Raw genomic sequence first — 20,743 nt, forward strand, 5'->3', positions numbered from 1 at the left:
AGCGGGCGTTCTGAGCGGGCGTTCTGAGCGGGCGTTCTGAGCGGGCGTTCTGAGCGGGCGTTCTGAGCAGGCGTTCTGAGCAGGCGTTCTGAGCAGGCGTTCCGAGCAGGCGTTCCGAGCAGGCGTTCCGAGCAGGCGTTCCGAGCAGGCGTTCCGAGCAGGCGTTCCGAGCAGGCGTTCCGAGCAGGCGTTCCGAGCAGGCGTTCCGAGCAGGCGTTCCGAGCAGGCGTTCTGAACAGGCGTTCCGTCAGAGTTGCTTTAGGTGAAGTTCCAACTCTGAAGAACACGAAACGGATTTGAAGATGGAAGTTCCCCGTCATCGCTCCGATTTAGACTAATGTGCATCTTTTGTTTTTGTTTGTGTGTGTGTGTGTGTGTGTGTGGGGGGGGCAGAGCAGGTGTGGAATGGATTCCTCTTTGAGTGCCGCTCAAATCCGTGAGAAGTTCATTGATTATTTCCGTCGCCATGACCACGCGTACGTCCACTCGTCCGCCACCGTCCCGCTGGACGACCCCACGCTGCTCTTTGCCAATGCTGGCATGAACCAGGTACGCACACAAGCCCCCCCCCCCCCGGCTCCTTCACCACACTAGAACCATTATGGCTGCACGCCCCCTGCTGACATTCACCCGGTCTTTGCAGTTCAAGCCCATCTTCCTCAACACCATCGATCCGTCCCACCCGATGGCCAAGCTGCGTCGCGCCGCCAACTCCCAGAAGTGCATCCGAGCTGGAGGCAAACACAACGACCTGGACGACGTGGGCAAGGACGTCTACCACCACACCTTCTTTGAGATGCTCGGCTCCTGGTCCTTCGGGGACTACTTTAAGGTAGAGCCCGTCGGGCACCGTTCAATAAGTGCAATAATCAATAATCAGGAATCAATCAGATGGGTCTATTCACTGCTGCGGTGTCTGAATGACCTCGGACGTGTGTTTGTGTTTGTGCTGTTACTTATTAGCCAGCAGGTATATCTGGATTAAGATCATATTGACTGATTGTTTAAATACGCTTGAAGTACAAGTACACGCATACTGATGCTGATGGTAGAGACTAATACAAACAATACACACCAAACATCATGAGATACGCGCAAAGAACTGTGGTATTAGTACACTAGTTACTGCTTCACTGCAGACGGGCTGAGAGGATGAGCAGAGACTTTAGGAAGTGGAGACAAACCCTTAATTTCAAAATAAACACCTGCAGAACAGAATTTGTCTTCCACTACAGCTCAACCGTATTCATTGTAGAAAAACAAAAGACAATATCTTCTTTCTTAATGTTCGGTAGCTCATGAGACTGATTGATCCGAACTGATAACCGGTGTTGTGCGTTGGTCTGAGCTCCTGCCTGATCTCTTCCTGTGCAGCACCTGGCTTGTAAGATGGCCCTGGAGCTGCTGACCCAGGAGTTTGGGGTTTCCATTGACCGGCTGTACGCCACCTACTTCGGTGGGAACGCCGACGCCGGCTTGGAGCCAGACCTGGAGTGCAGACAGATCTGGATCGACCTGGGGTGAGCCTGGCTTGCAACCGATGGCGTTTAAACATCCTTCACTGTGCTCATCCGCCCACCGTCCAGCAGGGCGTCTCCTCGTGTTTCGAGTGGGTGCGGGATGCCGCTGGGGCGAAGGCGGTCCCCCCGCCCAGCTTCGTGCATGGGGAGTCGTTCCCAGACGGCGAGGACGCTTTCGGTGCGAACACACTCGTGTTCCTTTTTAAGATGATGCCCGTTCGTGGAGACCCGTCGGGTGAAGTGCAGGGGCGCTGCAGCATGTGAACTCGGTGGGGGCGCAGTATCCTGCTCCTCGCCGAGTTTCACCGGAGGGCGGTTAACGGTGGCTGCCGTGTGGGGGGATGGGCCGTCGCGTTATTATATGGATAACGACGATTTCATGCAGCTGAACTGGGCTTTAATCGGATTCAATCGATGATCCTTTTACATTCATGGTCTAAATCAGGGGTCCCCAACCACCGGGCCACGGCCCGGTACCGGTCCGTGAGGCATTTGTTACCGGGCCGCAAAGAAAGAACAACTAATGTATACAATTTCCGTTGTATCGATCACTAGCGTCTAAAAGGTGTTTTATTTTGAAAAACGACTGAATTTTATCCAACGTAACAATCGCGTCTTGATACGTTGCTAAAAAAAAACAGCCGTGAACTCACGGAAATTAATAAAAGGAAACAAAAGTCTTTGGAGAGCTTCTTTGCTAAGGAAAAAAGTCCAACTGAGGAGGAAGAAGAAGCGCCGACGACCTCCAAGAAGAGAAACCAGGACTAAGACTTAAAAGACGGGTATTAACAGCTGATTCTCTCCGTTAACGAGCAATGAAGGGTTCAAAACTGCTTCGGAACATTGAGACCAGAACCCGGATTAAAAGACAAGAACCCGGATTAAAAGACAAGAATGTGGAATTTATGAAACAAAAAACCATGAAGGACAGAAGTAATTATTGGGACCACAATTTATGGTGAGTAGATAGTGTGTAACTATTAATTATTTATTTGATAGTTATTGCAAGTGCATAATATAAAGTTTATTGGTAAGATTATATTCCTCTTTTTAAATTTAATTACCGGTATACCCCCCCCCCCCCCGGTCCGCGAAAAGATTTCACGGCATGAAACCGGACCGTGGCAGGAAAAAGGTTGGGGACCGCTGGTCTAAATGATTAATGGTAAAGTCTGTTCTGTAGTATAAATCCATACATTGTTTTTTTAATAGCCAGCACATTATAAAAATGTTAATTTATTGAATGCACCTATTTTGGTACTGACCCGTAAACTGGCCAGCAGTCATTGGCTCGTAATGGGCGACATGCATCTGGTAGCAGAGCGCGCGTGTCCCAGTTTACACGCCGCTGACTTCCTGTGTGATCCTCAGGCTGGAGGAGGCTCGCATCCTGCCCGGCAGCATGAAGGACAACTTCTGGGAGATGGGAGACACGGGCCCGTGCGGCCCTTGCAGCGAGCTCCACTACGACCGCATTGGAGGCAGAGACGCCTCTCACCTGGTGAACATGGATGATCCCAACGTCCTGGAGATCTGGAACCTGGTGTTCATTCAGTTCAACAGGTAAACCGATGGAGGACGATGCGTGTCCCACGTGATGCCTCGGCCGGCTGCAGCATTAACCACATCAGCACTTATTACCCTCGCCGAAGAGGAGGCGAGGGTATTGCAATTGGGTGCGTTTGTTTGTTTGTCTGTCTGTCCGAGCGCGTAACTCAAAAACTAGTAACCCAATCGACTTGAATTTTTTACACAAGCAAGGTTCTGTCCGTGGCTCGGTCCTCCCCGAGAATGGCGCTGATCCGGATCTGGATCCAGATTCTATAATTATTTTTACATCTAGAATTGTGCCTCTGCTCTAAACTGCCACTTTAAGAGGGAGGGAAACGAATGGCATGATGGGAAAAAGAGTCCAGAAGGAGTCTTGTAGTACGTTCCGGAGCAGCAAGCTAGAGCAGGTTTGGCCCCTCTGATCCGGAAGCCCTGTTTACTGTCTCACAAGATCCAATAGTCTATTGGAGTCGAGGGTCTGCAGTCTCTGATTGTCTTTCTAGTTTACTGTTGTTAAAGTGTCATTGGATAGATGTTGCTCCACCGTCGGATCATTGCCTCGTTGGCAAAGTCGGCAGTAAAAGAATTTTAACCTCGAAGGCCCGTGGAAGGCAGGTAGCGCATTCTTGTTAGCGCAGGGTTAAATCCCCATGGATACACGTGGTCATTGATCTGTCACTGCTTAACATCACGTTGTCGAGCTCTTAAAGCTGGACGCACGATAGCACCGAGAAAGATTCCTAGTTTGTGAATTTGAATCCTTTCACTTTCAATAAATTGATTCTGATTCCATCGTACGGTTTGGGAAAACTCCCCGGGTCTGCCCACCCGGCTGCCGCAGAGCCCATCAGGTTGACTTGCCTGGTGTCTTCTGTGTCGGAAACTTCTTCACACACTTCAGGAGGATTCCTGCCGACGCGACTTCGGACTCGGAAAAAAATGTTTTAGAAAGAAATGTTGGTCGAAGGCCTTCGATCTGTAACACCGTGTGTTCGTGGCTTTGCTGAAATCACCATTTGGACAACACATCAGGATCACGCTCTGAGGAGACCATCAATAACTGCAGATGAAGTGAAGTAAAAGGCGAGACCTCTAACTGCTTCTCTTTCCATCCTCAGGGAGTCCGAGACGGAGCTGAAGCCGTTACCGAAGAAAAGCATCGACACGGGGATGGGTCTCGAGCGTCTCGTGTCCGTACTGCAGGACAAGATGTCCAACTATGACACTGACCTCTTCGTGCCGTACTTTGAAGCCATTCAGAAGGTACTCGTATGTCACAGATTAGACAATCGGAGGTGGAGACAAATATAGTCAGCAGATGTAAATATAAGCTGGTGCATCTTTAATGCAGAAGTCTTAGATACTGATGTAAAGTAAAATGTCGGGGGATCATGTGGTTGAGCGCTCTGTTTTCACCCGTCCCCTGTGGTTCCCTCGGCGGATGGTGAGTCCACCGGAGGCCGGGCCCACGTCAACCCGGCCACCAGACACTGTCTTACAAGGCCCGACCCCAGGCCTGGCTGCAGGGTGGGGTCACGGTCCTTGCTTTTAATTCTCTCATAGGGGCTTTTGAACTGACCCATCTCCTGACAATAGAGCCCCTGCGCACTCGAACTCCCCCACCGCGATGAGGGGGCAGTTCTAGGGGGGGGAGGTCCTAACTCAACATAAATTTGTTTCAGGGTACCGGCGCTCGGTGTTACACCGGTAAAGTGGGAGCTGAGGATGTTGACGGCATTGACATGGCTTATCGGGTGCTGGCGGACCACGCCCGCACCATCACCATTGCCCTGTCCGACGGTGGTCGGCCTGACAACACTGGAAGAGGGTGAGGCATGTGTGGGCCGTCGTCCTACGGAGCTCGTTTGGTGTACAGCAGAGTGAATGCAGTGTGTAAATCGGACCGCTGTGACACAAACGTCGGGCAGCAGCTGTGCAACGGGGCGCTGAATTGTCATGTCGTTCGCTGTCCCTGGCGTTTAGCTATGTGTTGAGGAGGATCCTGCGTCGGGCCGTCCGCTATTCCCACGAGAAGCTGGGAGCGCAGAAAGGCTTCTTCGCCTCCCTGGTGGACGTGGTGGTTGATTCCCTGGTGAGATTTTTTAATTTACATTTTGTGCTCGTATCCTTCGTTATGGATTTCCGTGTCTGTTTAGTACAATAAGCGCTAACATCCAGGTGATGAGCTATATCATATGAAGGCTTCTGCATTTCTCGTCCACCTGTCACTCTCCAGGGCGATGCTTTCCCGGAGTTGAGGAAAGACCCAGAAATGGTGAAGGATATTATTAATGAGGAGGAGGTGCAGTTCCTCAAAACACTCAGCAGGGGGCGCCGTATACTCGATCGGAAGATCTCAAGTCTGGAACGTTCTAAGATCATTCCTGGTGAGATGAATTTACCAACGGAATATAGGATATACTTATAATTATAGATTAAAGGACTTGATGTTGACGCCCTCCCCTTGTTGCTCACAGAGGGGGGGCATCAACAGCCTCCTGAGTCCCCCTCGCCAGCTTTGCGGACGCATACTGCCTCGGATTCAGCGAACCTTGTGATCTGATCTGCTGTGGGGGGGCTCCCATAGTATGCAAACTGGGGGGGTCCAGGGCTTTATTGTCTCGTGGGAGAATTTGCATCTTGGCGGAATGATCGCACAGACGCCTCTCCTGCGTGTGACGGGTTCCGTCTCTTTGTGTCGGTGCATTCAGGCGACACCGCGTGGCTGTTGTACGACACGTACGGCTTCCCTCTGGACCTGACCTCCCTCATCGCGGAGGAGAAGGGCATGACGGTGGACTTGGTGGCCTTTGAGGAGGAGAAGAAGGCTGCACAGGTGAGGAGGTCGCAGGGAGGTCCGGGGAAGCTGAGCCGTCAACCATTCCCGTTATTAGTTGTCCGTTATTTAGACTGTAAGTCGCCGTCAGGAGCTTTAAAATAATTCACATCTACTTTACAGGCCCGTGTTCTGCCATTCTGCTGCGCTAGTTTACAACCTAACACCTTTCCTGCAATCCGTCGTCATCGTTTGTGTCAAACTACTCGCAAAGGGTTCATAAAGCTTTATTCGTACTTTATCGCAATAGTTGTGTCTTTAATATTTCCGCTCTCTGAAGCTTGGTCAGCTTCTCCATAGTAAACCTTGAGACTAGTACTTCCAGGTGTAGACAGAGCAAAGGAATGGAAGGTTCAGATACTGCTACTATGTCAGGGGGACGAGGGACGCTTGGGACGCATGCCAGCGAGAAATCATTGAGCGCAATGTCCCGAAGAATAAAGTCAGGAACAAGGGAGTTTTGAAAATGACTGTCACTAAAGGAAGAAAACTTCTACACCATCTTCATCATCGTCTTCATATATCTTCTACATTCAGGAATGTAGAAGCAATAGTTCCAGCGAAGCACAAAAAAACATCTGAAGCCAACTGAGAAGAAATAAGTGAAGTGAAATGAGTTTATTTCAGTAAATACATGAACAACTCTGTCACCATGTTTATTCTTGAGCTGTAAATAATTCACTCTAAAATTGTGTGTGTGTGTGTGTGTGTGTGTGTGTGTGTGTGTGTGTGTGTGTGTGTGTGTGTGTGTGTGCGTGTGTGTGTGTGTGCGCGTGCGCTCGCACAGGTAAAGTCCCAAGCAAAGGGCACAGGAGGCGAGGATCACATCATGTTGGACATCTACTCTATTGATGAGCTGAGAAAGAGCAACGTACCGGCCACCGAGGATTCTCCCAAGTACAGATACTCTGCAGGTCCAGACGGCCAGTATGGTGAGTGACAAACTGACCCCAGCTCAGCTTCGGTGGCTCTATTCTCAGTTCGTGCTCTGACCGTCAGCCTGTTGACTCGCGCAGAGTTCCAGCAGGCCTCTGCCACGGTGTTGGCCCTGCGACGCGATCGCAGCTTCTGCACCGGCGTGACCACGGGTCAGGAGTGCGGCGTGCTGCTGGACCAGACGTCCTTCTACGCTGAGCAGGGCGGACAGACGTGGGACGAGGGCTACATGCTGCGTGAGGATGACGGCACGGGGGACGTAAGGGCAACGAAACTGGACAGTGGGTGATGGGTGGTACCGGTCCCTTTAATGCAGCGTCTTTGTAAAGCCCCGTCAGACATTACTATGGTATCGGGGAGGCGGGGGCATGTTTCTCATGGTTCTCGCAGGCAGAAGCAAAGTCCAGCTTTGTGCTGCAGCCAAGCCGAGATCGCTTTATTTTGGAAGGAACGACAGCCAGTATCTTTACTGGCGTAAACACCGTCACCGTCTAAAAGTGACCTGACGACACGCTGCACACGTATCGGCCATCTTACGACTGCAGAACAGACCCGGTGACCGTCTGTCCTTCCACCTGTCTTTCTTCTCAGCGGATGGAGTTCACGGTTAAGAACACGCAAGTCCGAGGCGGTTATGTTCTCCACATGGGCACAGTCTACGGCGCGCTGAAGGTCGGAGACCAAGTCACCTTGCATATAGATGAGGTGAGAGGGTCAGTCAGTGAAATGACACAACAGTATTCTGTTTCGGTTCCACTAGGTGGCGCTCTGAATCATTGCTGACGCTCAGCCGTTTTTCCCGCAGGCTCGCCGGAGGTCCGTCATGAGCAACCACACAGCCACACACATCCTGAACTTTGCCCTACGAGGGGTTTTGGGGGAAGCAGACCAGAGGGGTTCTCTGGTTGCCCCGGACCGTCTGCGCTTTGACTTCAGCGCTAAAGGTGCCCTGAGTACGGGGGAGGTCCGGCGCACCGAGGAGATCGCGTGTGCCCTGATTAGAGAAGCCAAGGTCAGCGAGGAACAATAATAATACACTTTGTGGTTAGCCGTTTAAGCTAGCAGCTAACGTCCCTCTGTGATGAGAAGCAAACTCAAGTTAGTTTACCTCTTTAAATTAATTATTCGTTGTCGGGCTCAAACAAATCCTGGAATAATTGGATGATAATTAAGCAGCTCAATAGAGGAGCAGAGAAAAATCAGGAGGTGCAGAAAGCTTAACACTGCAAACGAGACGACAGGAAAGCGTATCACGAGATTCACGACGCACTAAAAAGTAGTCGTAGTACGATACTGTGTGAGCTTAACGCGATATCATGTCATCGATGCTGCATCAGGCAAAAGGAAAAGCAGCCAGACAAAAACAACTCGACTCGGCATTATTTATAAATAACAAAAGCTGAGCCAAGGCAGCGGCAAGGCGTTCCAAAGCTTGTCGGATGTGCAGCGGGAAGGCGTTCCAACGCTTGTCGGATGTGCAGCGGGAAGGCGTTCCAAAGCTTGTCGGATGTGCAGCGGCAAGGCGTTCCAACGCTTGTCGGATGTGCAGCGGCAAGGCGTTCCAACGCTTGTCGGATGTGCAGCGGGAAGGCGTTCCAACGCTTGTCGGATGTGCGGCGGGAAGGCGTTCCAACGCTTGTCGGATGTGCAGCGGGAAGGCGTTCCAACGCTTGTCGGATGTGCGGCGGGAAGCCGTTCCAACGCTTGTCGGATGTGCAGCGGGGAGGTGTTCCAACGCTTGTCGGATGTGCAGCGGGAAGGCGTTCCAACGCTTGTCGGATGTGCAGCGGGAAGGCGTTCCAACGCTTGTCGGATGTGCAGCGGGAAGGCGTTCCAACGCTTGTCGGATGTGCAGCGGGAAGGCGTTCCAACGCTTGTCGGATGTGCAGCGGGAAGGCGTTCCAACGCTTGTCGGATGTGCAGCGGGAAGGCGTTCCAAAGCTTGTCGGATGTGCAGCGGGAAGGCGTTCCAAAGCTTGTCGGATGTGCAGCGGCAAGGCGTTCCAACGCTTGTCGGGTGTGCAGCGGGAAGGCGTTCCAAAGCTTGTCGGATGTGCAGCGGGAAGGCGTTCCAACGCTTGTCGGATGTGCAGCGGGAAGGCGTTCCAACGCTTGTCGGATGTGCAGCGGGAAGGCGTTCCAACGCTTGTCGGATGTGCAGCGGGAAGGCGTTCCAACGCTTGTCGGATGTGCGGCGGGAAGGCGTTCCAAAGCTTGTCGGATGTGCAGCGGCAAGGCGTTCCAACGCTTGTCGGATGTGCGGCGGGAAGCCGTTCCAACGCTTGTCGGATGTGCAGCGGGAAGGCGTTCCAACGCTTGTCGGATGTGCAGCGGGAAGGCGTTCCAACGCTTGTCGGATGTGCAGCGGGAAGGCGTTCCAACGCTTGTCGGATGTGCGGCGGGAAGGCGTTCCAACGCTTGTCGGATGTGCGGCGGGAAGCCGTTCCAACGCTTGTCGGATGTGCAGCGGGGAGGTGTTCCAACGCTTGTCGGATGTGCAGCGGGAAGGCGTTCCAACGCTTGTCGGATGTGCAGCGGGAAGGCGTTCCAACGCTTGTCGGATGTGCAGCGGGAAGGCGTTCCAACGCTTGTCGGATGTGCAGCGGGAAGGCGTTCCAACGCTTGTCGGATGTGCAGCGGGAAGGCGTTCCAACGCTTGTCGGATGTGCAGCGGGAAGGCGTTCCAAAGCTTGTCGGATGTGCAGCGGGAAGGCGTTCCAAAGCTTGTCGGATGTGCAGCGGCAAGGCGTTCCAACGCTTGTCGGGTGTGCAGCGGGAAGGCGTTCCAAAGCTTGTCGGATGTGCAGCGGGAAGGCGTTCCAAAGCTTGTCGGATGTGCAGCGGCAAGGCGTTCCAACGCTTGTCGGATGTGCAGCGGGAAGGCGTTCCAAAGCTTGTCGGATGTGCAGCGGCAAGGCGTTCCAACGCTTGTCGGATGTGCAGCGGGAAGGCGTTCCAACGCTTGTCGGATGTGCAGCGGGAAGGCGTTCCAACGCTTGTCGGATGTGCAGCGGGAAGGCGTTCCAACGCTTGTCGGATGTGCAGCGGGAAGGCGTTCCAAAGCTTGTCGGATGTGCAGCGGGAAGGCGTTCCAAAGCTTGTCGGATGTGCAGCGGCAAGGCGTTCCAACGCTTGTCGGATGTGCAGCGGGAAGGGGTTCCAACGCTTGTCGGATGTGCAGCGGGAAGGCGTTCCAACGCTTGTCGGATGTGCAGCGGGAAGGCGTTCCAACACTTGTCGGATGTGCAGCGTTCCACAGTTTTGGAGCAGCAACAGAAAACGCTGGATCCCCTCTGAGTTTCCGCCTCGACGTTGACATAGCGCATAGGAGCATAGCGATGAAGAAGCTCTTAAAAAGAATCTTAATATTAAAAGCGGTCGCTCTTACGCGCTCCGGTTAGAAGACCAGCAGCAGCATTTTGACTTAACTGGACGGGCGGCTGGCTCCAAAATAAGGTTTATTCCAGTAATCCAGCCGAGATGATGAAGGCGTGGATTACTATTTAGCAGCAGAAAGTAAATGAATGAGTGCAGTGATGCTGAACATCTCTGTCCTTGTGTAACATGCTCTTTCTTCATATTAAGTCTCTGGTATAAACTAGTAGTGACTGTTTAATATTAAGTATTGCTGCGATTATTATTAACATATCATCCGTTTCAAGGCCTCGCTCCTCAATTCTTTTCTCAGACGGTGTACGCCATGGACTCCCCACTCGCTCAGGCCAAGGCCATCCAGGGTCTCCGTGCTGTGTTTGATGAGACCTACCCCGACCCGGTGAGGGTGGTGTCTATCGGCGTCCCTGTTGAGGAGCTGCTGGAGGACCCCGACAGCGCTGCTGGCGCTCTCACCTCCATTGAGTTTTGTGGTGGAACGTGAGTTCATACTTTATTTCTCCTACATTTCTGCTTACCGTTGTCAGGTGATGCAAACCACCCAATCACAGTGATGTAACGCAGTTAATGAGAAATTATCCGATACCTCGAGATGTACATTAAAATAAAAAACGTGTGTAATTATAAAAAGGAAAACAAGACAAATACATTAATAGAAAATAAATAAATAGATCCCATCTATGCAGGATTTAACTGTACTCCTATTTACTCCGTTACAGCATTACGGTCTCACTGCTAGCATGTAGCACAGTTAGCTAGGGATTGATCCGGATAACGGCATTGTTCAGACAATTCGGCTGGTATATACTGTATTTAGTACTTGTATAGTATATAGCATGGGTATGATCAATGAAGAAAATGTTAGCTTAATATCAGTACTAGACATGAGACGATATGATGATTATATTATTCGATGGATTGTTAGAGCAGTACAAGTACAAGAGGAGCATTTCTAAAAAGCCCTTGTGGTCTTGTTTCCATTGAAAGTCCTTCGTACATAATTCATCAACATATAAGAGTAACAATAAAAATAAATTACTCAATTGATTCAAAATAACAATAAAAAATTAAAAAGACAAATAATATGTACAACGTAGGTGGACAAAAGAGGGGGGAATGGGGGCAAGGTAAGGTAAGATATTACATTAGTATAGCTCTAACTAAAGTAAAGTCAATTCAATTCAATTCAGTTTTATTTATATAGCGCCAGATCACAACATAAAGTCATCTCAAGGCACTTTACAGGATTAGCAGGGAAAGACCTGCAGGGAAACACAGAACCCAACTTGACCCACAAGAGCAACGGAGGCAAGGAAAAACTTCCCTTTAACGGGCAGAAACCTTGGACAGAACCTAGGCTCATGGTGGACGGCCATCTGTCTGGCCGGCTGGGTTGAGAGAGAGAGAAAGAGAGAGAGAGAGAGAATGGCAGGTCGGAGACGAGTCAAGGAGATGGATAGGGAAGTGATAGTGAGACAGAGCAGGAGCAGACAAAAACTAAATGCTAATGCTAGCGACGTGGACTTCAGTGTTGAGGGACACAGGTCCAGGTTCTGCAGCACCACGGACAGAAGGACCTGAAAGAGAGAGAGGGACAAACAGCGGGAGAGAGCGAACAAGACTACGGGGAATAGAGACATATTGCACGCATCTATTTATAACATAAATAATCAGATAAAGGGGGAGGAGCTCAGTGTGTCATGATGTTAAGCCACCAATGCTGCCTAATGACAGCAGATTGATTATACTGATTACTGCATTGATTAGTTATAAGCTTTGTTAAAAAGGAAAGTCTTTAATCTACTCTTGAACATAGAGATGGTGTCTGTCTCACGAACCAAAACGGGGAGCCGATTCCACAATAAAGGAGCTTGATAACTGAAAGCTCCGCCCCCCTGTCTGCTCTTGGAAATTTTTGGAACCACGAGTAGGCCAGCGTTTTGGGACCGCAGGGTCCTAGTGGGGCAATACGGGATAATCATCTCTGTAAGGTAAGGAGGGGCCTGGCCAGTGAGGGCTTTAAAAGTAAGTAGAAGGATTTTATATTCAATCCGTTCCCTAACAGGAAGCCAATGCAGAGACGCCAGAACAGGGGAAATGTGTTCTCTGTCTGGTCCCCGTCAAAACACGAGCTGCTGCATTCTGGATTAGCTGGAGATGTTTAATAGACTTTTTTGGGCAGCCGGACAGTAAGGAGTTGCAGTAGTCCAGTCTGGAAGTCACAAAAGCATGGACTATTTTTTCTGCATCTTTTCGGGTTAGTAGGTGCCTGACTTTTGAAATATTCCGAAGGTGAAAGAACGCAGTCCTTGAAATATGCTTTATCTGGGACTGAAATGACAGGTCCTGATCAAAGATTACACCCAGATTCTTGGCAGTGGTGCTGGTGGACACTGAGATGCCATCTAGTTCAACTACAACACTAGAACAGACATTTCTGAGATGCTTTGGCCCAAGAACCAGAACCTCAGTTTTATTTAGATTTAATAACAGGAAGTTCTCGGTCATCCAGGAGTTAATGTCCTTGAGGCACGTCTGAAGTCTAACTAACTGATCGACTTTGTCTGGCTGAACGGACAGGTACAATTGAGTATCGTCCGCATAGCAGTGGAAATTTATGCTATGCGTTGCTAATAAATATAATTAGTGAGGAAGATGTTAATTTTTCGAGTCATAAGTACATTTGGTCACAATTTGGGTTTTAGAGCAGTATCATATAAAAATAATCAATCCCTAAAACCCTGATCTTCCCCAAAGGCACAGCAGCTCACCCGGTTTTTAGGGGCTGATCAGGTTATGTCCTTATGGGGCAGGGTGGTCTGTTCATGGATGCTTCGTCAAGACCATCGAGGTATACATTTCCTCACTGACATTTGTAGGAGCATTTAAACAGAATAACATGGGATTAACCCTTTCACCCCGGTGCAGGTGGATCTGTCGGGAGGCCAGCGTCAGTGAAAATGTTGCTGCCGTTGTTCCTCCCACGGTGGTCGGCGTCCGTTCACACACCGCATGTTGTTTCTCTTATTTGCAGCCATCTGCAGAACTCGAGTCACGCTGCGCCATTTGTCATCGTCTCCGAAGAGGCCATCGCTAAGGGTACCCGCCGCATTGTTGCTGTGACGGGAGCAGAGGCCCAGAAGGTCTCTCTTTAACACACACACACACATTTCGCTGCTTGCTGCTTGATTCTTTCTCTTCTGTTGCTTCCATTGCTCACCCCCCCCCCCCCCTCTCTTTTTGTAATAGTTCTGTGTCTTCCTCTCACCAGGCCCAGAGGAAGGCGTATTCCCTGCAGCAGGCTTTGGCCATGGTGGGAGACAAGGTGAAGCAGCAGACGGCTCCAAACAAGGACGTTCAGAAGGAGATCGCAGACGCGACGGAGGTAAACTCGGTTCTTGCTGTCCTGTTCAAAAGAAAATCTGCTCGCTGTGGCAACGGTCGCCGTTCCCGCGAGAAATCGTTTTAAGCCCGGCAGAGCGGATGGAGAATATAAGTGAGCACGAGTTCACAGCAAATAATGGAAAATATATTTTTTTTACATAGTTTACAGGACGAGAAATACAATGCTCCAGAAAATGGTGGGAATATTTAATCATCACAGTAAAACAGCAAGTCATTTAAGCTTCAGGGATATCAATCGGCCCATTCAGGAATTAAAGAAATCCGTTCCACCTCTTTCGGTTTGGTCGCGTCCCTGCTGGTAGGATGAGGTACCTGCAGCCCAGCTAGTCCAGCTTTCCATGATGTCAGAGCCGTATGTGAAATCCCAAGAAGGTTTCTTCCGTCTCCCAACCTGGAGGCCACAGAAGACCATGAACCCAGGAGGAGTTCTGCCAGAGCCATATAAGGAATGACCTCTAGCAGGTTACTGGTTGCTATTTGTCTGACCAAACTGTTAGTAACAGACTTTATGAGGGTCCGATGTCCTCTAGTGGGACCTGCTCACGGCCCAGCATCATGCAGCTGCAAAATACCCAGACCGGCAGGCCCATCACGGGCGCCACATGCTCAGATTTCAGTCGGTTCACAGGCTGGTGGGGGCCAGACACACCACTGAGTCGCATTAGGAGTTGCTTTGATGAAAGTTGGCTCAGCATGTGATTTCAATTTCGACGATTGTTTTGGCCTCGCTCAGGCATGTGGCCTGGATCGGCCACGCCCCTTCTTGCTGCATGTGCCTGACCCAAAACGCCACAATTTACTCGGACCTGCTCTTCTGTGTTGATTTTGGCCATATCCATGGCAACGCTGTAAAAATAATGGCATGGGTCTAATTTTCTTTTTTGATCGGGACCACATGACGGAATGTTTTACCAAATTTCATTCTATTCTGCCAAAAATATTTGGCTCCCTGTACTATTACTTTTCTTGTTCTGTACGGGGCGCTGTCAGGAGCAAGCACCTTGGCAACGGAGGCAAGGAAATACTTCCCTTTAACGGGCAGAAACCTTGGACAGAACCTAATACTCATGGTGGACGGCCATCTGTCTGGACTGGCTGAGTTGAGACTCCCTGTGCAATTATTTTAATCGTTCTGTACGGGGCGCTGTCAAGCCCATTGTCAAAGATAATTTTTCAATTTTCAAAATTTGGTTTTGATCGTGCAAACGGGGGACATTTTTATTGTACGGAAAATCTTAAAATCCTACCTAAAATTTGCAGCTTCGGAAACCGTAAAATGTATCCAAAAAAAAGTGATATGTCACATTGCCCTTTGTCTTCGCAGGAACATTCTCATATTTCTTGCTCGCCTTGCCCTGTCTCTCTTTCACACCTTCTTTAATCAGAATTAGGGACTCGTTCCAAATGAAGACGCAGAATGGGGGGGGTGAATATTTCCTGTCTTCTAAAAAGAACCATGTTGTGGGCTTTGCGTGTGTCTCATTTGCCGATAGTGGGGGGGGGAACTGATTGATATGTCCATCCTGTCTCTAGTCAATTGGCACGGCCGTGATCTCCCAGTGGCAGAAGGATGAGATGAGGGAAACCCTGAAGGGCCTGAAGAAGGTCATGGATGACCTGGACCGTGCCTACAAGGCCGGAATACAGAAGAGGGTCCTGGAAAAGACCAATGAGGTGATCGAAAGCAGCCCCAACCAGCCGCTGCTCATCATGGCAATGGAGACCGGAGCCCCTCCTAAGGCGAGTCGTGGCGGGGCTGAAGTAGCTGGTTTTATTATTTAATGTGTTGAACGTGTTCCTGATTTCAAAAGACCCATTTCTGGTCCATTTCCACTTTTAGTTCGGTTTAAATTGTAAATGTGGAGCAGAGCAACGATGAAATGGTTTCTTCTCGCTTTCTGGAATTGTTCAAAGTGTGTTTACATTCCAACACGACCATTTTGCCAGATCACAACAGAAAGTTATCTCAAGGCACTTTACAGGAGTAGCAGGGAACGACAGAACCCAACTAGACCCACTTTGGGGACAGAAGCAAAGGAAAAACTTCCTTTTAACAGGCAAAAACCTTGAACAGAACCTAGGCTCATGGTGAGAGAGAGAGAGAGAGAGAGAGAGAGAGAGAGAGAGAGAGAGAGAGAGAGAGAGAGAGAGAGAGAGAGAGAGAGAGAGAGAGAGAGAGAGAGAGAGAGAGAGAGAGAGAGAGAGAGAGAGAGAGAGAGAGAGAGAGAGAGAGAGAGAGAGAGAGAGAGAGAGAGAGAGAGAGAGAGAGAGAGAGAGAGAGAGAGAGAGAGAGAGAGAGAGAGAGAGAGAGAGAGAGAGAGAGAGAGAGAGAGAGAGAGAGAGAGAGAGAGAGAGAGAGAGAGAGAGAGAGAGAGAGAGAGAGAGAGAGAGAGAGAGAGAGAGAGAGAGAGAGAGAGAACGAACAAATACTGTGCATTCCTACGGTTTTGTATCATGTCTCCAAAAAGGTCCATGCTACTTCTCTGTATCTACATTATTTGGAGATAAAAGTATGAAACGAACATTTTGATTCAGGAGCATCACCGAAACAAGAGCTAATCAATAACCCGAACCCCGTGTTTGTGACGTGCACACGCCTTGAATGTGCCGTTTCCCTGCGGTAGTTGATGTATCTTTGATGAGAGCCCATCGCCTCGGTGGCCTCCTGACTGTAACCGGCAGACATCTGATCGGTGCTGATTGGAGTTCTCTCCCTCCTCCCGTCAGGCGCTGAACGACTCGCTGAAGCTGCTCAAGTCCCACTCCCCTCAGACCGCTGCCATGCTCTTCACTGTGGACCCCGAGGCCGGCAAGATTACCTGTCTGTGTCAGGTCCCACAGGTAATCTCCCAGTTCCTTCTGTCAAACAGCCTGCTGGGGCCGCTCTAAGCCAAATTAAAGGTCCCGTATTACGAAAAACTCACTTTTCCCATGTTTCTACACTATTCTGGTGATTTTGGGTCCTGATCAACCCGAAAACAGGTAAATAAACCATCCAGTCATCCTGCGTAGTTTGGGTAGGTCTGTAATCACCTCCTGAAACACGTCTGGATGAAATCCCTCTTTTGCTTGATGTCATGCCGGGCTGAAACGTCGCCTCACGGTTACCATGGTAGCGTTCATGCTTGCTATGAACGTACTTTTGCTTCCGGGTATAGAGCGTTTCTGGCACAGCGCTTTGACACGGAAATGACGGACGCTGTCCTGCAGAATCTGTTTGATGTTTAGACCAAAGACTGGGACAGATATTTCATACAAGGGTAGAATATGGGACCTTTAACGCACCTGATCTTGATCCATCCCCTCTCTGCAGGATGTGGCCAGTCGAGGCCTGAAAGCCAGTGAGTGGGTTCAGGAGTTGTGTCCACTTCTGGATGGCAAGGGAGGCGGCAAGGACATGTCGGCTCAGGCCACTGGCAGGAACGTCGACTGCCTGCAGGAGGCGCTGCAGTTGGCCAATGACTTCGCCCGCCTTAAACTGGAAGAGAACTAAGAGAAGAAGTGGCGGTTGGGAGGGTTTCACAAATAAAGTAGGGAGTAAAGTGGAAATCGGGTGGATTTGATTCATCTCAAATAAAGTCCTGGTCACTGAGCAGAAAAGTTTCCTCTCACCTGTTTTTGAATGAGAACGATTTTGTTCCCGCTGTAGGGTCTGCCCGCCTTCTTAAAATCATCTCTGAATGCACGAAAATGTTCTTTTAATGAGAGAAAGGACGTGATCTGAAATCGGCCTGTTTGTCCCGTCAGTTCTTTATGTTTGTGTACAGATGCGTAGAACGTTTGGTAGGAGAGGACTACCGAACGGGAGCTGAACTGCTGCTCTGAGCATGGACCCTGAGCTCCCTCCTGTGGCTGGTCGGGTCGGCGCAGTCCATGCAGTGAATCCGGGCCTTGCTTTTCAAACCCGCCACACTGTCCATGAGTTTCATGTAGTGGAGGAACTGATCACAGATCATGAATAGCGTTCAACATGTCTTCTATCGTAGCTGTAACCATGTCCGAGAGGGGTCGCGTGTGAATGGAATAAAAGTGGGGGTTGTTGGTTTGTCTCAGCAGGACTACTTCATGGGTCGTCATTAAAGTAAATGTGTTTGTGTACCAGTGTCGATCAAAGTGCTGCACAACAAAAAACTAATGTAATCCATTAAAACACATTGAAACTAGGAATCACAGAGCGCAGACCTCCACCGAGCAGCTTGTTCCCCTCCAAACTGGATCTACACCGTCCACATGGTGATCTGGATCAGCACCGAAAGGTCTTGCATCTCTGCTTCCTTGCAGATCCTTGTTTCAGGGCCTTGGTAATAATCTTTTTGAGGGATCCAGTCCAGTTTTCTAAGGTCCAATAGATCTTGCAGGATGTGCCGGATTCTGGCTGACGTTTTTCCCCTCGATGACACAACACCTTGGGGAAGTAATGGTCCATTTGCCGTTTGGGACAGTCAACTTCCAGGGTCTTGCCAGTCAGGGAGAGCAGCTTGCACAGACACTCCAGTGATTCCTCATCATGGCTCTAGAGTAGCTCAGAAACAGATAAGTGCACTATATGCACCGAACACTTTAGCTTGGGAGAGTTCTGCAATGAAACGGACAACGCCCAGTGAGCGGCGGCGGACCTCCAGCTCTACATTAAGGCGACCACGTTCTTTTTCTTTGGCCTATTCCAACACTTCTCGTTCTTATGCCCAAAGGAAAAATTATTAATTCCATTTGGAAATTCTCAACGGAGCGGCCCGGGTTCAACTCCCGGTATGGGAACACCTATCTGGGGGTTTTTATAGACTTTCCTTCGCGATAAATGAATCAATCAATCAATCTATCTATGATGAGGTAGCTGGTTACTCAGTGCGGGTCAGTGGTTCTGGATCATGAAGTTAGGTGTCGAGCTGCAGAGTCAAAGTCCTGGAGGTCCACTTCATGGGCTGCAGCTGGGCCGGTAACCTCGACCCAAAAGTCCTCCCAGTGCTGATGACTCACTAGCTCTGCAGCAGACCAATCACAGCTCTGGATCCTTTTTGTGATCAATGGGATTAAGATTCTAGGGGCAGGTTTTCCTGGTCCAAGAGTCACATGATGAGGCTCAGCCAATCAGTGGACTGATGGTTTCAGGGGCAATGCAATGTTGGCAGTCCACATGAGACCCCACACATGTGAGAAGCCTTACAGTTGTAAAATGTGTGGGAAACATTTTAGATGAAGTGATAAATTGACAGTCCACATGAGTATCCACACGGAGAAGCCTTAAAGTTGTAACACATGTGGGAAACCTTTTAGACTAAAAGTTCAGTTGACAGTCCACATGAGAATTCACACAGGTGAAAAGCATTACAGTTGTGAAACATGTGGGAAGCATTTTAGGCGAAGTGATAAATTGACAGTCCACATGAGAACCCACACAGGTGAGAAGCCTTATGGTTGTAAAACATGTTGGAAACTGTTTACCTCAAGTGGTAAATTAAAGGTCCACATGAGAATTCACACAGGTGAGAAGCCTTAAAGTTGTAACACATGTGGGAAACTTTTAGACATAATGTTCAATTGACAGTCCACATGAGAACCCACACTGGGGAGAAGCCTTAGTTGTAACACATGTGGGAAACTGTTTGCCTCAAGTCGTAAATTGACAGTCCACATGAGAACCCACACAAGTGAGAAGCCTTATGGTTGTAAAACATGTGGGAAGCATTTGACATAATGGTCAAGTGACAGTCCACATAAGAATTCAAACATATGAAAAGCCTTAAAGTTGTGAAACATGTGGGAAAATGTTTACCTCAAGTGGTAAATTAAAGGTCCACATGAGTATCCACACAGGGGAGAAGACTTAACAGTTGTGAAACATGTGGGAAAATGTTTACCTCAAGTGGTAAATTAAAGGTCCACATGAGTATCCACACAGGGGAGAAGACTTAACAGTTGTGACACATGTGGGAAACCATTTAGACCAGCGGTCCCTAACCTTTTTCCTGCCACGGACCGGTTTCATGCCGTGAATTTCTTTCGCGGACCGGGGGGGGTGTATAATTACATTTAAAAAGAGGAATAGAATCTTACCAATAAACTTTATATTATGCACTTGCAATAACACAACACCGACTCACCATAAATTGTTGTCCCAATAATTACTGGTCCTTCATGGTTTTTTGTTTCATAAATTCCACATTCTTGTTTTTTAATCCAGAGTTCTTGTCTTTTAATCCAGATTCTTGTTCTCTATGTCCCGAAGTAGTTTTGAACCCTTCATTGCTCGTTAACGGAGCGAATCAGCTGTTAAAACCCGAGTTTTAAGTCTTAGTCCTGGTTTCTCTTCTTGGAGGTCAACGCCTCCGGTTCTTCCTCCTCAGTAGGACTTTTTTCCTCGGCAAAGAAGCTCTCCAAAGACTTTTGTTTCTTTTTATTAATTTTCGTGAGTTCACGGCTGGGTTTTTTTTCGCAACGTATCAAGACGCGATTGTTATGTTGGAGAAAATCCGGTCGTTTTTCAAAATAAGACACCTTTTAGACGCTAATAATCGATACAACGGAAATTGTGTACGTTAGAAGGCATTTGACTGTGTCCCTCGGGGAGTCCTGTGGGGGGCTCTCTAGGAGTACGGGGTTTCGAACCACCTGATATGGGCCGTCCGTTCCCTATATTCCCGGTGTCAGAGCTTGGCCGTAAGTAAGTCGGACACATTTCCAGTGCCGGTTGGACTCCGCCAGGGCTGCCCTTTGTCACCGATTCTGTTCATAACTTTTATGCCCCCCCAACACACACACGCACACGCACACACACACACACACACACACACACACACACACACACACACACACACACACACACACACACACACACACACACTGTTATGCAGAGATCCATCCAGTTTGGGGGTTGTGGATTTTGGGGACAGTGGTCAATACTGCATTGTTTGTCGCTGATAAATTGTCTCGGTGTCTTATCTTTTTTTGTGTCAAACTGGAGAAACCATCCGTAAATAGAGGAGGTTTAAGACACCATTTATCAGCAACATACAATGCAGTATTGGCCTCTGTCCCCAAACTCTATGTCCTTCATATCTGCATGCAATACACAAAATAAGACCATAATCTAAAAATTAACAAA

General features: G+C 49.2%; 1 protein-coding gene across 1 annotated transcript; it reads left to right on the forward strand.

The window, feature by feature from the left end:
* Positions 1–405: 405 nt before the first annotated feature.
* Positions 406–17,724, forward strand: aars1 (alanyl-tRNA synthetase 1). The gene is made up of 19 exons (XM_068739170.1): positions 406–549; positions 644–832; positions 1,375–1,520; positions 2,892–3,083; positions 4,190–4,334; positions 4,754–4,899; positions 5,055–5,163; positions 5,308–5,458; positions 5,783–5,907; positions 6,695–6,839; positions 6,924–7,102; positions 7,435–7,548; positions 7,649–7,855; positions 10,532–10,716; positions 13,271–13,379; positions 13,508–13,621; positions 15,175–15,381; positions 16,369–16,482; positions 16,955–17,724. The coding sequence occupies exons 1-19, from the start codon at positions 406–408 to the stop codon at positions 17,132–17,134; spliced, it is 2,901 nt and encodes a 966-aa protein (XP_068595271.1). The 3' UTR covers positions 17,135–17,724.
* Positions 17,725–20,743: the final 3,019 nt, after the last annotated feature.

The sequence above is a fragment of the Brachionichthys hirsutus genome, chromosome 5 (genome assembly GCF_040956055.1).
Source record: "Brachionichthys hirsutus isolate HB-005 chromosome 5, CSIRO-AGI_Bhir_v1, whole genome shotgun sequence".
Lineage (NCBI taxonomy): Eukaryota > Metazoa > Chordata > Actinopteri > Lophiiformes > Brachionichthyidae > Brachionichthys > Brachionichthys hirsutus.